The sequence below is a fragment of the Lichenostomus cassidix genome, chromosome 2 (genome assembly GCF_008360975.1).
Source record: "Lichenostomus cassidix isolate B80296 chromosome 2, HeHo_3.0, whole genome shotgun sequence".
Lineage (NCBI taxonomy): Eukaryota > Metazoa > Chordata > Aves > Passeriformes > Meliphagidae > Lichenostomus > Lichenostomus cassidix.
The window spans coordinates 92,083,270-92,103,581 of record NC_139482.1 but is presented as its reverse complement, the minus strand read 5'-3'; the positions used below and the strand labels follow the sequence as shown (position 1 = coordinate 92,103,581).

General features: G+C 38.5%; 1 protein-coding gene across 5 annotated transcripts in view; it reads left to right on the top strand.

Moving 5' to 3' along the window:
* CARMIL1 (capping protein regulator and myosin 1 linker 1) overlaps positions 1 to 20,312 on the top strand; it is a 190,218-nt gene that overhangs the window by 89,432 nt on the left and 80,474 nt on the right. For all 5 annotated transcript variants that reach the window (XM_085052394.1, XM_085052395.1, XM_085052396.1 and 2 more), the window contains exons 9-13: positions 3,200 to 3,275; positions 5,833 to 5,921; positions 10,941 to 11,035; positions 15,071 to 15,157; positions 18,844 to 18,947. In XM_085052394.1, the coding sequence (XP_084908520.1) occupies positions 3,200 to 3,275; positions 5,833 to 5,921; positions 10,941 to 11,035; positions 15,071 to 15,157; positions 18,844 to 18,947 (451 nt within the window). The remainder of the gene's footprint in view (positions 1 to 3,199; positions 3,276 to 5,832; positions 5,922 to 10,940; positions 11,036 to 15,070; positions 15,158 to 18,843; positions 18,948 to 20,312) is intronic.

The window sequence follows — 20,312 nt, the reverse complement described above, 5'->3', positions numbered from 1 at the left end:
TAAACAATTTGTGTTTTTCCAAGTAAAACATTTCTGTTAAAGGTCAACATGAGATGGCATGAATTATAGATGGACTTAAGTTCCCAGAGCATCACAGCATGGCTTGCTGCGTGGGAACATAACTTCCGAGGTTTTATCTGAAGTTATGTTGTGTTGTGAACCATATAATTGTTCAACCAAAAAAAAAAAAAAAGGCTCACAGTGAAAAGGGCTTATTTGATATGGTAGCATGATTTTCATCTGTGTAGCATATGTTTTAGCTTATTTGGACATTCAAAAAATTTTAAGAAAAGTGTGATTGTTTAGATTCTTTTCTTTGTGCTGTTGAGGTTTCTTGCCATCTTAAATACACTGGGGACAGAGATGTTGAAAGCATTAGATAAGCTTGAATGTTGTTGAGGCTTAGAGAGATTGTCTGCATTCCAGAAGAACAGAATTTGTTCTCGTTTTAAGATGGCACAGATTTATCTTTTATAAACATTACTTTATTCTGGATGGTAATTTTAATTAAAATAAGCACCTCAATGCAACTCCATGTGGGAAAGATATGAGAAGGTGCTGCTTTTGGAACTGGTTCTTAGCTTTCTTTCATACCATATTGCAGAATAATTCAGGTTATTGTTAATACCACATCTAGAGTGTAATAGAATAAAGTGAATAAAGCAATATATAGTTTTGAAAATGAAAACTCGGTAACAAGAATATTGAGGTTAAGCAAACTTAAAGCAAGAGAAGGAGTAGAGGTAAATTCCTGAAGGGGACTGTCGTTTGTCAGAAGCACCTTCAAAAATTGGAACAAATGAAAAAATAAGTCTCTCCTTAAAATCAGATGGTAGAATCTGATAAAGCAAAGTTTCTAGACACTAGATAAAGCTGCTGCAGAACAGGCAGAGGGGTTCCATTGTCTGCAGGCATGTTGGGAGTAAGGGGAAAGGGGAACGTGGAGAAGGAGTTAGTAGTTGGTGTTTATGGAGGTCCCAGTATCAGTGCTTGTCTGGGGTTTGAACAGAGAGACCTTGGATACTGCAGGAGACTAAATTGTTCAAGGAACATTGTTGCAGCTGGACAGGAATATTTAAAACAAATCAGCCCAGCTTACTTGCAAGTTTTAATCTTTAAGTATTTCTTGAAGGTGTCATATCTCTCCCACGGGGTCTGAGTACCCCTTGTCCTTCAGCCATTTGCCTCCCAAGCCAGAGGAGGAAAGGGGAGAAAGGCACGCCCTCAGGCAAATTCTGTCTGTAGCCACTCTCCTGCCCTGAAGTTCCTGAGCTCTTGTCAGCCCTCCAGGCTGCTTACCAGCTCCTTGGTTGTGTGAACACTTGGTGATCGCTGATCATTGTCCCTCTCTTCCTTTGAAGGAACTGGGCTGCTGCTGACAGCTGAGGGACAGCTGCTCCTGGTGCCTTCTGCCTCTTTTGGGGTGGTGGTCCACAGCATGAACAGCTCTGCTCCTCCAGTGTCAGCCTCACCAGTGTTTGTCCAGCTTGTGCTGCCTGGTTACTGCTGCATAAATAAGCCAAAATTTCACCTGAAAAATTGCTCTTGTATTCATTCCACTTCAAGGCAAAGGCACAGGCAAGAGAGGCATCAAAGCTGCTAATTCAGTACCACCTTCTCGCCAGGGGACCACAGAGGAGGAGCAAACCTCTCTGTGTGTGTGGACATTCCATACTCCATAGAAAGGTCCCTGCCTGCCCAGCCTAAGGGGGAAATACCTCTGGGTTGTTATTTTTTCTCACCTAATGTTTCACCAGTTAGTTATTGCTTTACATGGAGATAAAGTGTGTGTGTGTAGGAACAAAAACAACGTGGTGGACAGAAATAAATCTATACACTTCATGAAGCTGCTAAGTCTCTGCTGTGCCTGTGGAAACGAGTTCAACACACACTGCGATGTGTGCTGTGAACAAGATGGAAAGATGGCTTAAATCCTTGAAGGGCACCCCACACTAGTTCCTCTAGTGTGTGGAAGTGTGAAAATGGTCTATTTGCATGAGCTTCTCAGCTGGTGGGCTACAGTCTTTTGCTGCAAAATGCTGCACCTTCGATCTGTTACCGTAGTGATGCTTGTACTTCCAAATCTAGCAACTGCACTTCCCAATATAGCCTACGGAATGCTTGTCCACGTGATGTCGCCTTGTCTCCTGGCTTTCCTGTGTGGTTAACAGCCACCATGAAGTGTCTGCATGTTTGCAGAGGAAAACTGGGGGAGAGGAAGAATAAAAAGAAGATGGGAGAAGGGTGCTGCATGTTAAATGCAGACCTGTGCCTACCTGCATATGTGCTGAATGAAGAGCCTGGGGGGTTGTGGGCTAGCTTATAAGAGTCAATACTTTGAAATTGCTCCCTAGAAAAACTGAGGCTTGAATGGCACTGTTTTGCTGGTTTGGTAAGTTAGTTTGTGTACGTTACAGCTCTTTATTTCATTATAAAGACAAGGGCTTTCTAAGTAGCTGTTAAGCCTCTGTGTAGGTGTATATGAGTATTTAATATGCAGCACCAGAGTGATCCAAGTGCTGCACTGCTAAGTGGTGTGATAGTGCTTCATGAATGGTTCTGCTGGGGGTAGCGTAGGGATGTGACATTCATCAATGTCTGCTCTTGGAGAAACTTAACAGAGGGAGAGCAGATCACGTTAAGAGGCTTGGAATGAAGAAAATGGGAATAATTTAGAATTTCATTTGTGAAATCCCTTTTACAATTAAGGAGGGTTTGTGCTGAATGTCGCATTATCCTTTTGCAGGTCTCCTGTTTCCTGGGGGGATTTAACTATAGAGATGAGACAAGGAGGTGTTCTCTAGAAGCATTCAGTCATGGAATGATATTAAATCATCAGACTGCCAAAAAGCTTTTTAGCGTCATGCTAAATTATAATTAGAGGTGATTAAGAAGCTTAAATATGTCACAGGCTGAACAAAAAGTTATGCTAAAAGTAGGAATGGCAGCCCAGACAAATTCCTGTTTTAAAATTCATGCTAGAATGGATGCCAGTTGGCCAGTCAAAAAATTTATTAAAATAAGAGAAAGACAGGCAGCTGCTGATGCTGTTCTTTTAGAATGCAGAGCTTTCTATAACGGGGATGGTAGGCAATTAGCATTGCAAAACTATGGGGAATGAGATAGGAGAGAACACTTAAGAGATTGTTTCAAATGACAGTTGTATGAAATGTGTGTAAAAGTGTTTTCCTTTTTCTAGAGACTTAATACCTATAGTTGCTGCCCTGGAGTATAATCAGTGGTTTACAAAGCTGTCCTCCAAGGATCTGAAATTAGTAAGTAATAAATTGAAACAATATATCTGCTTCTACCAGGCTGTGCTGTGTTTTAAAGGATGCTGTTACGCTTATTGAAGTGAAATTTTTTAGGCAAGTACAACTGGGCAATCCATTGACAATTTTTTTTTCCTTTAATCATATCAGGAAAATACAAACTGTTGGATAGTCAATTTGTACCATAAAACATCCCTGAGAGTCAGATCTTGTCAAAATTTCAACTAATATAGTTTGAAAACTTGGGTGATCACAGGAGCCCATAAAACTGCTTCATTAGGCATTGCTGACTCCCCCAAACAATATTAGGTGACTAATAGGAAAATAACTCTATAGCAGCCAGAAATCTTAGATGCTTTTTGCAAGTGAAAAAAAAAAAACAAACCAAGATTCTGGGCTTTTTTTCCTTCCAGTATTTTTGTGTAGTTTTCATTGCAACTTGATGACTTTCTCACCCAGTTTTCTGAAGCTCTGATGTGTGGCACTGCTATTTTTCTATATCAGTTTTCATTCCTGAAAGCAAAAAGAGGGCATACCTAAAGAAATCGGACTACTGAAAAAAGGGCCAAGAAAAGCAGTAATTCAATGATGTTTTAAATATATTAAAATGTGCTATTTCTTCTCAACTTGAAAGTTTATAGTCACAGGTGCAGTTAGTGGTTTGCTTGAGAAATTGCTTTCCTGCTTGCTTCCAGAAGCTTTGGACTTTAAAAATTAATATTGATGCAATTTTATTGATCTGTAAAGCTCTCATTACATTCCTAAGCTATCATTTTCCATGAAAATTCAGTAGAAACTTATGTAATTCTTGGCAAAAGAGTAGGCAAAAAACTTCTTTCTTGCTGGGACATCTCACTCAAAGTTATGCATGGATTGAAGCTGGTGGTATTTTTAGTGCTGTTGTAGTTTGCCATCAAAATCAACATTTTTAAAAGGTACAATGCAATTAATCAGTTTCTGCTTCATTGAAATGAGATAGTTTGCTTAGTTGGAAGACTGGCTGGTGTAGTTTGCTTAGAACAAAACCTGTTCCTATTATCTGTCTGAGATATATTTATGTGAATGTTTTGGGGGTTTTCTCTTAGCAACTTTTCTGTGGAAAACAAATAAACCTTGTCAGTCTGGAAAATGCATCAGTTACTTAAAAAAAAACCCAACCTCTTACCTTCCAAACATTCCATTTAAGTAAAAAACGAGGAAAATGTAAATTGTTGGACAGTAAATCCATGCCATAAGAACACTGCCGAGGGTCAGTATGAGGTCAGACATATCCGGAGGCCATCGAGTGCATTGTGTTTCACGAGTCCCACTCAGACATGGTGTTTGATAGACAGGACCCATAGTGGTTTTATAGTACAGGCAGGAAGCTTTCCACTTGCAGTCACAGTGCTGTAAAAAGATCGTGATAATATTCTGAATTATTAAAATATGGATGGTAAAGAAAGAATTGGGAAGACGGCCAAGTTTACAGTCTTCACCAAAAATTGTAAACCTTTACTGTGTGAAGGATTAATAAGATTTTACATGTGTGGTAGAGGAGGCTTATTTTGTTTAGGGTTTTTTTTTGGTCATTCAATTAGTTCAAAAGTTAAAAAAAAAAAGAACCCTGAAAAATACACAAACTAGAAAATGTCAGATTGTCCTTAGAGACAAAAATATCCCAGGCATGAATGTCACATTGTTGTTTTTAAAGGCAGATAATAGAATAGTTTCAGGACTTCATGATCATGACTGAAATTCAGCTTTGTATATCACATGAACAGTAGTTAGTGCATGTGGGTGGAAAAAGAAAAGTCAAATCCAGAAGCAAAATAAAAGTTTATACTAAAACTTGGTGAGGTACTGAGTTCATTGCATGGCTTTTGAATGATTAAGGTTTTATCTCTCTATTTAAATGAGCAGAGCAAACAAACTCTTTTGTTGCTGTGTTTTGTTCATGGTACTTGCAAATATCCATGCAAATTCTAGAATTCAAGAGTAAGATCATGACATGGGATTTGCTTCTGCATAGGCTGGAAGAATTCATACTCAAATATACTGGCCCTTAAACACTAGTCCTTGGGAGTCTTTGGAGGACCTCTAACTAGGGTACTTCTGCCCCTGACGTTTTTTGAGATTTTTTTTGGTCTGCCTTGTAACAACTTTCTTTGTGTTTAGTTGTCATTCGTAGTCAGGCTTTATTCTCCTTTGCTTTAGTTACCACTTTTTTTCTGAAGGATTAGCATGTATATGAATAAGATTTCTTTTAAAATTAGGTGAGTGTTTTTTCTGAACCACATTATTTAGGGGTTTTTTTGCTGTCATTATAAAAATTCTGCCCCTTTTGGTTTGGTGGCCTGGTTCATTAATTACCTGCTTTTAGTCTGCCTCCTGCTTCTTTTGAGTCTTTTCCAGAAGTCTTCTGTTGACTCTCCTGGGTGTTTCTGGTATTCTTACTTCCTATTTATGTATAACAAGAAGACAGTCATGGCTTGGATCCCATTACAATGTACAGCTTAACTCAATAACTGTCTGTTCCGTGTTTGTGTTTTTTAACACTGTTCTGTCTTTTCTGTGGCAGTCCACTGATCTCTGTGAGCAGATACTGCGGGTGGTGAGTAGGTCCAATCGATTGGAAGAACTGGTATTAGAGAATGCTGGGCTTAGAACGTAAGTAATTCCTTTGAAATGTCACTTTAGATGTTGCTTACTCCCACTAAAAGGGATGCGTGATGTATGTTAGCCAGAATGCGCATTAAAAAAACTGTGCTCCATGTCTGTCTAGTTCTGAGGAGCCTGTAGTCACAATCTTTTTATCAGGTTTTCCAGAGGGTCCTTATGTCCAAGAAAGCCTGTTAAACTGGTGTTTTTTAAGATCCTGCATGCAGAGTTGGGTTAAGTGGAGCAAAATGATTGAAAGAGAGCATAAACCTTAAACCAGCTCATACTGCTCCTCTCCAAATATGGCTCCAATAGAAGTATCAACACCTTTATATCATTTAAAAAACAGTGGTTTAGGTTTTGTTAAAAAAACCGTAATTCCACATTGCATAACACTTTATTGTTGTTTCATTTCCAAATGATCTGGTATTACCTTAATGTGGATTGCTGTCTGCTCAAATGTAACAGGATTTCTGCATTAGCTTTTTTTTAAGAAGGTAGGTAAGTTTAATGGATTGCCATAGACTTAGAAAGAAGATATATAGAAATAAGCCATTCAATTTAATCCTTGCATCTGTTTTAAATGCAGTAAGTTGTGGTTATTAGGTATTTGCTTTTTTCCCCCTTCACAGGGAATAGAAGCAACATTGAAGTTACTTCCAGCTGTGCTAGTTTTTACTTGTAGTGCTTGTTTTAGTGTTAGGGTAGTGTTCAAGACAATGTACACAAGATAAACTCTAGAGCTAATGAATCTTTTGTTTAGTTAAAAAAAAAGTGGAAAGGTGGAGAACTACAACACTATGCAGAATTACAAATAAAAGCAAACAAGAAAAAGGAAAATACTAGTTGTGACTTATGTTGTCTCCTCTTCTGTTGTTTGGGTCTTTTTCTCCTTTTTAAAATGAGCTTTGCATTGAAATACCTTTAAAAGAAAATTGCCTACATGACAAGAGAAATTTGAGGCTGAGTTTGGAATAGCACCCAGACTTTCTCTTTCACTGGTGCACTGATTTAAATAGCTGTCATTCAAACATAAACCCCTGATTTTACTCTCATTTTTCTTCCAATATGTGCCACAAAATCTAATGATAGTCATTAATATTAAAGTATATGTTGACTACCTTTACGCGTTGCCTACCTTAACTTACCACAGTTGGATTAACTGCTTTCAGTTTTAACAGGACTTGACAGATAATCAACCTGTGACTTTGGTTTTCATGTCTCCAACTACATGCAGAGAGTTTGGCATTGTGCCTTGGTGTGTATCTGTTCTGATCAACACTGTCTGTCTGTTTTTGCCAAGGGTTCATTTGTCAGTTTTGCCATTTTTTATATCTGTTTGCTAGGAGGAGATTCTGTTGTTGCATCTTCCTTCCCATGGCTTACAGACCAGTCATTTTTAATGAGCTGTGATAGAATGCCAGACCAGGGTTAAGAAAGAGCTACCAAGAATAGAGCTGTAAGAAATAACCTGAGCAGCTGCAAGAGCATATTTCTTCCTGCAGCACAGTCATTTTAAGATAATTCTCTTATTTTCTACCTCTAGCCACTCGTTTCTGTGATTTGGTTTGGGCCACAGCCTCATAAACTCTTGTCATCCTCCCAAATGATGAAACAGCAAACTATTGTGCAGTAGCAGTAAGAAGGACCCAGAACTAGGGAAGTGTGAACTTCCTGTTGGGCAAAACAGGATGTCAAGTGAAAGACCCTGTCTGATAGGATTTGTGCCAGTTTAGATGCTCTTGGAAATTTTATCCCCACTGCTATTGCTTTAAGTACACATAAAGGATGCAGTTTAGATTACATTGGAAGGCTTTAATGCATACAGCAATCCCTAACGTTTTGGTGTTTTAACTAACATAGGAGAAGTCCAGATTTCAGGGAGAGAAGAATCATTCAGGATGACCTGAACAAATAAGCTTGAAAAGAGAATTAGTTTCTGAAGTATTTTAGAGGAATGAGACAATATGTGACAACTGGAATATTGATTTCTGAGCAGGCAGCTCAACCTGTTGATTAGGCTGGAGTGGTGTCTGCCAGGCTTTTGCAGCTTGGCCTGATGTGAGCTGTCCTTGGCCTGCACTGTCAAGAGATGCTCAACTGCAAGGACTTTAGGAATATTGAGGTATTAGGAAAAGGCTCTTCCCCTAGAGGGTGGTCAGGAACTAGAACAGGCTCCCCAGGGCAGTGATTATGGCCCCAACCCTGCCAGAGCTCAAGCAGCATTTGAACAACACTTTTGGGCTTGTGGTTGGGTTGTTGGGGTGTCCTGTGCAGCGCCAGGAGTTGGACTCCATCCTTGGGAGACCCTTCCAAGTCAGGGTATTTTGTGATTTCCATGGACCTGCAAGAGAGACTTTCCAGTCTGCGAAGGCCTGTTTGCAGGAGCTGGTGCAAGTGATTTATTTGTTGCACTTACATTCTCTCTGAAAGCTGGCAGGCAGAATGTCCCTGCCTCCTTTCACACTGTCCTATGCAGCCTTGTTCCAAAGGGAGTGGCCAGCTGCCACATGGGGAACAGCAGAAGTGCCTGTTGCTGGTATCTAGAGGGCATTTGACAGTGAGGTCAAGTCTTATCTTCCCCTTCTTGACAGGGTCTTAATGTCCTTGGACCTAACAGTGTTACTCCTCCCACACATCCTCTTTTCTCTTTTACAAGGATGTTGTCTAGACAGATCTCAAGGAATTGTTTTCTTTGTCTGAGATTTCCAGATTGATGGTATTCTTACCCATGATGAAATATCCTTAGTCTGTTATATGTATACTTAAATTGGATCTTTTTGGAGCTTTACCTCCAAGCCTGAATAAGCTCTTTTCAGCCAAGCATGGCTGTGTAATGCATATAGAGCAAGTTTGATGCTTTATAGAAATTTTCAGACTTATACTGCATGCCCTGTTCACAAGTGTGCAGCCCAGCCAAAAGAAGTAATAAATTTTATGATTTGAAAAAAAGGTGAACAAAGGAGGTTTCAAGAGCTATTCCCCCATGAGCATAGCCAAGGTGCCTCTATTTATGGCAGAGGCTGCACAGGGAGTGTGTGTTACTTGTTGTATTATTTTTTCCAAAATGAGCCTTGGAGCCCCATGAGCCTAATGTAGACAATCCAGTGCTTTCTGGTGACAGTTGATTTGCTGTGCCTTTGCTAAGTAGTTTGCACACACTCTAGTTGTCCAAAAAGTTTGGATAATCCTGCCTATATTGCTGGCAAAAGCTGGAGCAGAGTTTATAAACAAGCCTGGAGGTATAGGCAAAGTACTGTAATGACAAGAATCTGTTAGGGATAAAGGGAGAGGAGGAAACTCCTCAAGAGGAAAGGGTTTGTTGCTTTTTAACTCAAAACCTCATTTTTCTTGGCTGGACATAAGGAGCTTTATTCAGTTGCCTAAGGGCAGGCATCTAGTGCCATTTGAAATGCTGGAGGATTTCCAGAGTGTCGGCAAATGTAGCTGAGCACCTACAGGAGATACCTAGCCTTCTGCAGCAGCAGCTGGTAGCAAAGTAGGAGACCCTGGGGCCTGTCAGGTGGCAAAGTTTCAAGTCCAGAAGCTCTTTTTGTTGAGTGTTTGTCTTCACATGCTGCTTGTATTTTAGGAGAATATGTTTTTCCTAAAGGCAGTCCTTCATCATGCATCTGCAGTGCTGGAAACAGTTCTAGCCCCAGAAGTCTGTTAAAGGACATAGGGTTTCAAAGGGAACTAAACTCCCCTGGAGCATCTCTGTACTCCACTAAATTTTGCAACTGCAGATAACCAAAAGCTATTGAGGCTACTGCTGTTCAGTCTCATCTCTTTTCCAAATACTAGAAGAGGATGCTGCCTCCGCTGTGGTTCTCAGCGCAGAGTTTGATGGTAGGCAGGATTGGTACCAAGGAAAGAGGGAAGTGTTAGCATTTTGGTAACTCTCCATCACTGGTCTACATGAGGAGAGATAATGTACTTCAAGGCAGAGGGGGAAAGAAGGAACTTCAAGACGTATTTTTGCTTTCTATCTTGTTGCGTAACATAGGTGAAGTAAGAACTCTGAAGTTATAGTCCCACTTCATCAAAAGCACACAGTAGGTCTAGTCCCTTATTACATGATAACTTCCCAGTTGGTATGAGAACAGGTCTGAGGATTTGTCTTAGAGCTGATAAGACTCTGATAAGCCTTCTGAGTTAATGCAAGGAATATGTCTCCACAGAGTCTGGCAGTGTGGTGTGCAAGAAAACCTAAGCTAGCTTTGAATTTAGTGCTGTGGGTGGTGGCATTCCAGCTGCAGCAGAGCACCTACAGACAGGCAGGACAGTGCTCCCTTGCCTCTCAAATGGGTTTGGAATAGAGGTCATGCTCCTACATTTACCCACTGTAGTTGATGAAGGTTACTTCAAAGCTGTCTATGCTACCTGGCCTGGCTGTTGTCAGCAATACAGAACTGATACTCTGCCATCTCTCTCGGATCCATTGCTGGGACTGTGATCAGCCAGTCATGCGCTTTGATGCTTCTCACTGTAAAAAGAACCAAAAAATCAGTTCATCAATGTGCTGCTGTTCTTTGAGAGTGCTATTCCTGCTGTTTTATGAGGTTAGAAATACTTCTGGATATATTGCAAAGCCCATCTGTTTGAGTGACTATTGGCAGAAAGCTGCTGCAAGTGAGCAGGATGGCTTGTGAGTGAAAGAGGTGGTGGTATGCAAGTTGATCTATCATCTCCCACTCCTGTGGCGTGGAGAGAAATGGAAGATGTGCTCAAGTTTTCAGTTATTCTGTGTAACTCCTATTTTATACCTGCAGATCCTTGTCAAAAGCATTTTGGGCTTTGATTGAGTGCTCTTCAGTCTCTTAGGTCACAGAATGAATAAATAATGAAGTAATGCCCTATGAAAGACAGCGAATTAGTCGGATAAGCATTGTTTAGAGCCATGAGGAGTCAGTGCTCTGCAGTAGCATAGGCCACTTGTGGCCAGTAATCCCTTGATGCTTTTAAGCCTTTGAATGTGCTGTTGTCAGAGGAGATAACAGGATTCCTTCTCCCTCTCTTTTTTTGCAGAGATTTTGCACAGAAACTAGCCAGTGCCCTAGCCCATAACCCCAACTCAGGACTCCATACGATCAACCTTGCTAGCAATCCACTTGAAGATAGAGGTACTGTAACATTTACATTTTTCTCTTTCTGTAAATGTAATAGGAGGATTATTGCTGCTCTGTTCAGCTTTGCCTGAATAATAGATTACTCTTTTGTGCATAATGTAAATGCTACTGTAAATTTCTGTTGTTCACAAGTGACTAAGAATTGCTATTCTTTTTGATTTATGCATATCCATTGGTGTGTTGAAAAATATTTAAATGTCTTAAACCAACCCTGGATTTTAAAGGAAGATACAACACAGTGATTGTTTAGGACTAGATAATAAAAAGTGGTGTGCATTTTTAAAGGCAGTGTAATCATCTGAAAGATGAAGCACAAAACAACTTTGTTTCTTGGATTATATTTTTCTGATGGTTTTGTGTTTTTATTTCAGCTGTAATGCTGTATTTATTTTCAGTATGAAAATGATTCCTTCTTCTTACCTCTGTGCTAGCCTGCCCTGTTGTGGGGTCTTGGTGATGTTCAATAATAGTGGCATAACTGGCATTCTTATGGAGCAAAGTGCTGTTAACTCCACAAGATGGAAAATCAAGCTGAACAGCTCAGCTTTTCTCAGACTAGGCACTGCTAGGCATGATTTCAGTACATATCAAGTCATTCCTCTCCCTTGTCTACTCTTTTCACCCAAGAGGCATTTATTTTTAAAATAAGGTTACATTCTTTCAGTCTGGAGTTGACCCTTCAGTGCTGCCCATGTGAGATTTCCATTTGCTTCACTTAATGCATTCCAGGCACACAGTGTTCTGGGACCAGACTATCTTGTGCTCCTGTTGGGCCAGAAGAAAAAGAAGAATTTTGCAAAGTGAACCTTTTCTTGTTTTATTTGGTTTGTTTGGGGGAAATTTTCTGTTTTCTTTGCTGTCATGATTCAAAATAGAAAAGCTGTTCATTTTGATTGCAACCTGATAGAATATTGTTAACACAGAATTTTGTAGGTGTCTCTTCTTTCTTGCTGGTTCAGTGAGGAGACAAATAGCTGGGAAGGTTTTTTTTTTTTCCCTTTCTACTTCTGTATCACTTTCCTTTTGACTAGAAGCAAGTATGATAATGTTCTTGTTTTTAACCTATTCTGAGTAGTTTTTTATTTGAAATTGTTCACATGAATTGCCTTAACTCTTCTGCTTACCTCTTGCCTGCTGATTATTGGTTGTCCTCCTTAAGAATTCATATCACATGAAAGCCAATGCTTTGCTGAAGAACCTTATTATTACAAAGTGCCATAGGCCTATTGCATTTTACAGAAATTTCTGCTGTAAGCTAGAAAAAAGGCTGCTACATTGTTGATTCTGCTTTTGAAGAAATGTATTTAGATTGTGTTGTTTGAAAGGTTTTTTTTCAAAGTAACTCATTTTTATCTTGGAAGCAAAACAATTGACCAAGCATTGGGTACTCTGCAGTGCAGGGGATTTTTTCTCTTCTTTTAAACATATCCATGGGGGTGCTTTCTTTGCAACAAACCCATAGATTCTAACTATGCTGCTGTATCGACATATAGGATAAAAATGAAATGCAAGAAACTACAACTTGGAGAAATTAGTAGGGTTTTTTCATTTTCTCAGCCTCTCCTATCAAATATGCAATTAAGACTTGCCCTTTTCATTAGCGGAATTAGATGGGTTATAAAGTACTTAAAGAGAAATTAACTATTATTGCAATTTGCAAATATTGCAACTTCTCAAGTCAAGAAAGTTTTAAGTGTCCTGTGATCTGATATTCCCTGGGTGCAAGGTAGATTTGACTTTGGTAAACTGGAGCAGTAGGAAGGATTTCACAAGTGAAAGTGGAGATTCATATAAACATGGAATTTGGAAAGTACCTTTCGAAAAGTCACCTGCAGGAATTGGAAGTTCAACTAGATTATTTTCCAGTTACAAGGGAAATCACACAGTTGTGTATTTCTGGAGAAAAACATTTTGTACCTTGTTTGAACACAGACTTACACTAAGCTGTTATATTTTGTTGAGTACCAGTAAGTGAAGGCATTACATTATTACATGAATGCAACTGTCTGTATTCCAACAGCAGGGGAAGTGGGTTTAGTTTACCTAAGACAAAGGGCCTGGCTTTAGTTCAAGTACAGTGCAGTGTTTACATGCAGTGATTTTTTTTACTGGGATCAGTCTTTTAATTTGTGATTGGCTGTCCTTTGTGGTACTGTCAATATTTGTGACACAGACACTTGGAAAGTTTATTATCAGTCTTGCCTTTAAAAATCCAACCATGCTGAAGTGATGAAAGTTTTGCTTTTGGCTCTAGTGAGATCAGAATTTGATCTCATATTTTGTTAAAAATAATGCAAAACAAACATACTGAAGCCTAGTAGTACTCAAATTCCAAATTGTATGCCTGGATGCAGCTAACTCCACTTCTGCCATTAGAACTCTCAGCTCTGTTATGCCATTAGCAAAAATGAGTGACTTAAAGGGTGTTCAAGGGCCTGAGTAACCAGAAGCACTTTTTCATTTTTTGCACTTGATTCCTGTATCTTATAACTATAACTTAACCCCCAGTGCTACTAAGTTGTTAAATTTGTTCAGCTTGGCTAGGACAATAACTAGCCTGCAGATTGTTAGCTAAATACAAAGATGGAGAGGTAAAACTGTTTGCTGCGTGTCTAAGTCAAAATGCTTTATATGAAAAATTACATTTGAGGTATCCTTAGTGGTACTGATTGTACTTATAGAGCTATGAAAGGAAATCCTATTAGTATGATTTGATTCATTCTTGCTGAAAATTGGTGAAGATGTCTGGTTATTGTGCTTTACAATAAAGGATTTCAAGGCCTCATGGGTCTAATATTTTAGCAATATAAATAAAAACCTGTGGGTTCTTTTAAGCTGGATGGGTGTTGCACCTTTCTGTAACATATGCAACATGCTTTTACAGAGAGCATTAGAAAAAACCCCTAATACAGTATCTGCAAGGTAGCTTGCTCAATTATTATCAATGATAAGTAAAACATAATAAAAACAGAGTAAACACAGGCATGTGACCTACAATTTCACAGACTGTTTCATGTCTGTGTATGTGGAAAAGGGTATCCGCTTTTTAATTTACTATGTTTTCAATCAAGTAAAAGGTTTTACCCTCTTTACCCTTTTCTCTCCAAGTGAGTTGCTGTAGAGGACTGTATTTCACACCTCAGGTTAAGCCTGGAGTTCCTATGTTGATTTATTTCTCTAATAAATATTTCACGGTTTAGTTCCATTGTTATTTAGGATGTGCCCTCTTAATCAAATTTCAATCTTTTGCTTAAAATGGAGCATTAAATTTATGGAGTGGGGAACTTGGACACACCGAGTAAAGGCTTTAATGAAAAGTGCCTTTTTATGTTGTTTCTCTTTTGTTGGATTTGTGCTGAGGTAGTCCAGTCTGTGTCAGCATCTTAACAGGCTTTTACTGTTTGGGATTGCAAGCAGTTGTGGCATTTCCAAGCCTGTGTCCTGGCTGGTAGCCTGCAGGCTACTGTAAGGGAATTAAGTGGCCATTATGACTTGGTTTCAGGATATTAGGGTTTGCCTCAGAAACAGAGAGTGATGCTAGCTAATGTGGGTGCCTTTCTTGCCTTGACAGCCCTTCGTTTTAAAAGAAAGTGAAAATACTTTGAAGTTTCATGTGAACTACCATTGTTGGGTTTTAGTTTGTGCCTAGATTTTTTAATTTGTTTTTTCCTGAAACATAAAGCTTCCAGATTTTCCAAGTGCTGCTTGTTTGATGTGTGCAATAGCTTTGTTTTGACTCCTTCTCAAACGTATGTGTGTATTATCCAGTTTTTAAACTAATTAAGGAGGATTACTGATGGTTGACAACAAAATTCCCTATCTGTTCAGTGATTAGCAAAGCAGAGATCTTGATTACATCAGTAATTTCAAAGGTTTAGGATCATAAAATGACAGAGCCCACCTGCACAGTGCGTGTGGTTCTTCCTGTAGTGTCACCAGTGCAATTTGCCCCTGCTGAGATTTGCTGGGATAACCTGAGCTCACACAGTTAACCTGAAAACATCCGTTTTGTCTTTGCTCCCCCAACAGGTGTGTCATCTTTGAGCATCCAGTTCGCCAAACTTCCAAAGGGACTGAAGCATTTAAATTTATCTAAAACCTCCTTGTCACCTAAAGGTATGTTTTATAAATATGTTTCTTTTTCTGTTCTAAAACTTTCAGACTTACATACGAATAATACTTTTTCTTACCAGGTTATAAACTGATTGGTTTTGTAAATTATTAACATGTATTTTCTCAACAGTGCAACTGCTTTTTTGCAGTCCTGGATTGCTGAACCATGGGCTGGGTTCTGGGTACCCTTCAGCACTTTGATAAACTCTGACTTGCTTCTGTAAGAGTTAAGCTTGAAATCTGTATTGTAAAGGAAGACTGAAATTAGGATTGATGGAAACAATATGTTTCATATGTGCTTCAAAAAAATGTCTGAAGCAAAAATGTGTAGGGAAATTTCCAAATGTTTTACACACAGTTATTTTATGAAACTAAGCATTGTGACAGTGGCTGATGAGTGACTTGATCTGACTAAAGACTTCTTTATTTTATAATTTACAAATTTCTGATTTGATATTGCAGTTGAAATGTTTGTATATTTTAAAAGTGATAACAACAGTGAAACACAAGTCAGAAGCTTTCAGGATTTTTGGCATTTCTGTTTTACAGATAATAGAAGCAGTCTTAACCAGACTGCAAAAACCCAGGGTCTTCTGTATAGACAATGTATGCTAAAAATAGAAAAACCACACTGACGTTATTGCTGCTTTTTTGTGGATGTTGATGACTTGGAAAAGGTGACTGAGTTAACAGTATGAAGGGCATTAGCTGATAACAGATAGATGCCCTTTTATCCTCTTAATTACTGCTCTGTGAAGTGCAGATTCTGTATTTTCCTTACCTTCAAGGACTGACCTGGGGAAATATGGGTGGGGTAAAGGACTTTCTGCTGTTTTATTATGAGTGCCTATGGCTCTTGTTATGCTTAAGTGAACCATAAATCCTAAGGTGAATTTATTAAATAATGATTTTCACTAAAAGTACTTTATTAAACTCTAAGGTTGTTGTTTTCTACTGCTACCTCAATTTTTGGTGACATCCAGTTGATTAAGAATCTTGACTAATGTAACATACTCTTGAAATGAGATATTTGTGAATTTAACAGACATTAACAGAACAGCAGTTCTGGTATGTTCATTCATTCTGTGCTTTTCTTCATGTAATGTGAATTTTTTCAGCCAGTTATCGTGAAGTTTGAGTCAAGAGAACACTCTAGCTACATTTCCATCTTCATAAAGAATAAATGTCAGCTTGATGAAGTTCACCCACACAACTCTTGTCAGTGAATGTGAATTCTGAGGTCATGAAAAGAATTTGAGGGTTTTTAACATACTTTTTAAAGATGATCTTTAAGCAAAAGCTGAAAATGTTTTCCAGTATGTCTAATAGTGATGTCACATGGGTGACCTTCAGAGTAACGTGTTACCATGAATGTTGTCCCGTGGCCAGCTCCTCAGTATTCCTTAAAAATAGTACATGCCATGTCTTAAAATGGGAATTCTTACAAACCTTGAGACCTGAAGAAACTCAGGTTGTTGCAAAGCTGTCTTAGTCAATTTTTCTCTAACTTTAGAAGACAGTACTGATTTGGTTTTAACTTGGAAGGCTATTTTTGAGCTTGTCATTCTTTCTGTGGGAAAGTCTAAAATAGACCTTGGATCTTGCATTCAGCAGACTCCAAAGTGCATGGATTTTTTCCTCCAGCTTTTCCTTTCTTTTTCTTTTATTTTCTTTTTTTTTTTATTTTTTAATTTTTTCATTTTGAGCTTTTCAGAAATTCAGAACAATCCCTTGCAGGTTTTGACCTTATTTTAAAAGTGCTTTCTATTTGAGATAAGTTTCTAAGATTGACAAGGGAAGTTCAGGTGGCAACTTCCCAGCTGATCTTTCTTCAAATATTGTATCTCAGAGTTCCTGAGAGCTATTAACAGTCTGAGCCTCCTGAGAGTGGTAAAAGAGCATAAAAGATTGTCTGCAAATGAAAGTGAGATTACTGTTAGAGTATAGCATGAGGTAAGGTGAAGTTCAAACATAAATTTATTGATTTGAAGATTCTGGTTAAATGGAAAATTCTAGTATACTAATTCAAAGATAGAGCTTGCTTTTTTGAGCCCAAGCCAGAGGCTAATTTAAAGAAACCCTCATTCACATTGTTTGCCTTCACTGATGGTGGTTGATTTTGAGCAGTTGGCCCTTTTTAAGCATGAAACAAGTAGCAATATTATGAATTATTTGACAGCTCTTCTTCTCCCTCAAATTCAGACGCTGCTTCTGAATGCCCAGTTGGTTCTTGGCTGTGCATGCTGAATTGCTGATAGTTTAACCTGGCTGGAACCCCAGCTGACAGCTAAGGACCATCGAGCAACCAGGACAAAATTGCATTTGTTTCTGCTCCTTTTTGTTGCTTGTAAATGTTGTTGAGAAGGCTCATTAAAGTGAATCCAGAGGTATAAGGGCAAGTGTTTGAACAGAGCTTTTAGATCTTTTGGGGTTTCAACAGGTATTACTTTGCAGGTTACCTTTAGCAATAGGGTGTAGATTGAACAACACAATCTGAAGCTGAAAGAAAAATGACACTGAGTGGAAGAGATTTAAAACTTGACAAGGGCGTTGCTGTGCTTTGATCTTGTCAGTTTCAAAAGCCTCCTGAAACCAGGAGCCATACTGCTAACATGGGAGACTTTATTAATATTTGAAAGTTCAGAAAATTAAAGCACTGATGTAGGCATTTGTGTCTTCAGTGGCTTGCTAGCTGCTTCTTCCACATCCTCATTGGCAAATCAGTTTCATAATAGTCTTTAAGTGAAAACTGGACATGTTTCACCCATTGAATTCCCATCCAGTTTCACTGAGGAGCTTTGAGAAATTGTTGAATATTGTGTAGTAGATCACTTGCCTTCTTTATTACTTTGGGTAGGCACTTTAAAAAAACCCTGCAGCATCAGCTAAAGGACACAGTGATGCTTATGCATGTATGAAACATATGCATGTAGTGCTTGAAAGGCAGCAGTAATCATCTACAATAAATTGAGAAGCTGATGATAAGCTGCAGAGCCTTCAGATGAAAGTTAGATTTGAAGGAATCAGAAATAGCCATGTCCTAATTTGTATTTTGAAAAGCTGAAAAAATTCAGTGGTAGAAAGCCCTGACTGGTTTGTTCCCAATGTGAGCTTTTTAATTTTAATGTGAAAAATATGTGTTTGTTCTGATAAGCAACTGAGAGTCTTTATGCGTCTCTTGATATTTTAATTAACTATTTTAATGAAATTACAGGCAAATACATTAATTGAAATATTTTTAATTTCTAGGTCTCATCAGTCGCTTTTGAAGTTGCGGCAATTATAATTGTTAATGTACTTGGTCTTCCACAGATGCTTTCATCTACTTCCACCGATACTTTTATCTAAACATTATTGTTTGTAGGAAGACACTGGCTCAACGTTACGGAGTAAACAGTGTTTTTAAAATCTGTTTGAAAATGTATACATCCTGGATCTGGACATATAACACACTGTGTCTCCATCAGGGATGTTGGGAGAGTGTGGTCCAGGCAGAACTGGGCAATGCTGGGGCAGGGAAGAGTCTCCTATCTGCCTGGTGATCTGTATTCCTCTGCTGCACTACACTGATGGAATAGCAAGTCGTTAAACATTTGCATATATCTGTTCACTGAAATTGTGCACTTGCAGGGTCTGGGCCAGTTTTGTGTAGAGCTGACTGAGCAGAGTTGTGACCTGTTTTTTGGCAGGGGTGAACAGCCTTTCCCAGTCACTGAGTGCCAACTCGCTGATCGCGAACACACTCGTCTATCTTGACCTCTCAGGGAACGCGCTCCGCGGAGATGATCTCTCAGTAAGCACTTTCCCCTCACTTGAGACATAATGAAGGGGTGTTTTAATTAATTATTGAGAGGAAGGCAAAACCCGTTTGTTTAGATCCTATTTGGCCTTTATTTCCGTACAGTTTTTGTAGGGATAGAAAATAACTATTTTATCTTTACTCTTCATTATATAGTCAGAGAACTGCCCCATGCAACTAAAAAAATTCACATAATTTTAGTTCATGCTTTTAGTTTTTGGCTTCTGTTGATAAGTGAGAAAAGTGCAAAGGTACCACTTTTTTTCAGTGGACTTACCGTTCTCTCTGAGTTCTGTTTGAAAGTGACCAGAACACCATTAAAAAACCCTCATAGTCTTTTTAGTGATAAGTGTGTTACAAATTTTTATTGGAAGGTTGAATGCAAATTATTTCTTTTGACTTGGAAAGAATGACTTTCTCTTTTTTCACTATTTTTGTTTGTGTAAATAAATCCATGCACCTCCTTGACATGTGCTGTTGAAACTTACGATTCTTTGATGAATGAAATGACTTTTTAGACTCCTTTGTTCAGTTTTCCAATTGCCATGGAGGAGGTGCAGCTCTGTTTTCTCTGTAACAAAATCCACTTCTCAATTTGTATGTATTCACTTTTTGACTGTTGCATCTGTATTTCTCTCTCACATCAAAAGTTGTATGCATGTAACTGTCAGGTTTTGAATTCTAAGTATTGAACATCCAGAAGAGGCAAAACTACAGTCAACCAATCTTGTCATTTAAAGTGCAATCAGATATGACTTTATGACTTTTTTCACATATCTTGCTTGGTGATTCATCAGCATATTCAAAGAACTAGCCTTGTCAGACATGAGGTGACAGTGTCAGTGGGACAACAGGACTTTAAAGGTAGCAAATAAATAGTTAAATGTAAGTAAAGGCGCACAGTGAATTACTCTGAGAGAATAACATAGCAAATAGCGTAAAAACAAAAAGTAAAATAAAATTGACAATTTTGGTAGGCAGTGAGTAAAGAAATCTAAGGTCTATCTACAATATTTTAAGAGATAAATGCAAAAAGTGGGGCTTTCCTTAGTCTGTCAGAGAGATGGTTCAAAGATAAAGGTTATTAATACTAAAGTCTCTTAATCTGTGGAACAGCTTTCTAACAGGAGCAAGGAAATCCTGTTATTTAGCAATTAAAATAAACCCTAGGAAAGCACAGGAATTTTTAAAGTGGGGACATTTTTTGCATTGTAGGTATAGGGGCTAAATGACCTAATTTTTAGGAAGATGGATCTATTTTAGAAATGTTAACTGTTCACTGTTTGGCTGGATTTCATGTGGAGTCGAGCTATCCACTTTTCTGTGAATTAGGTCACACTTTTATCTTTCTATGCTGTT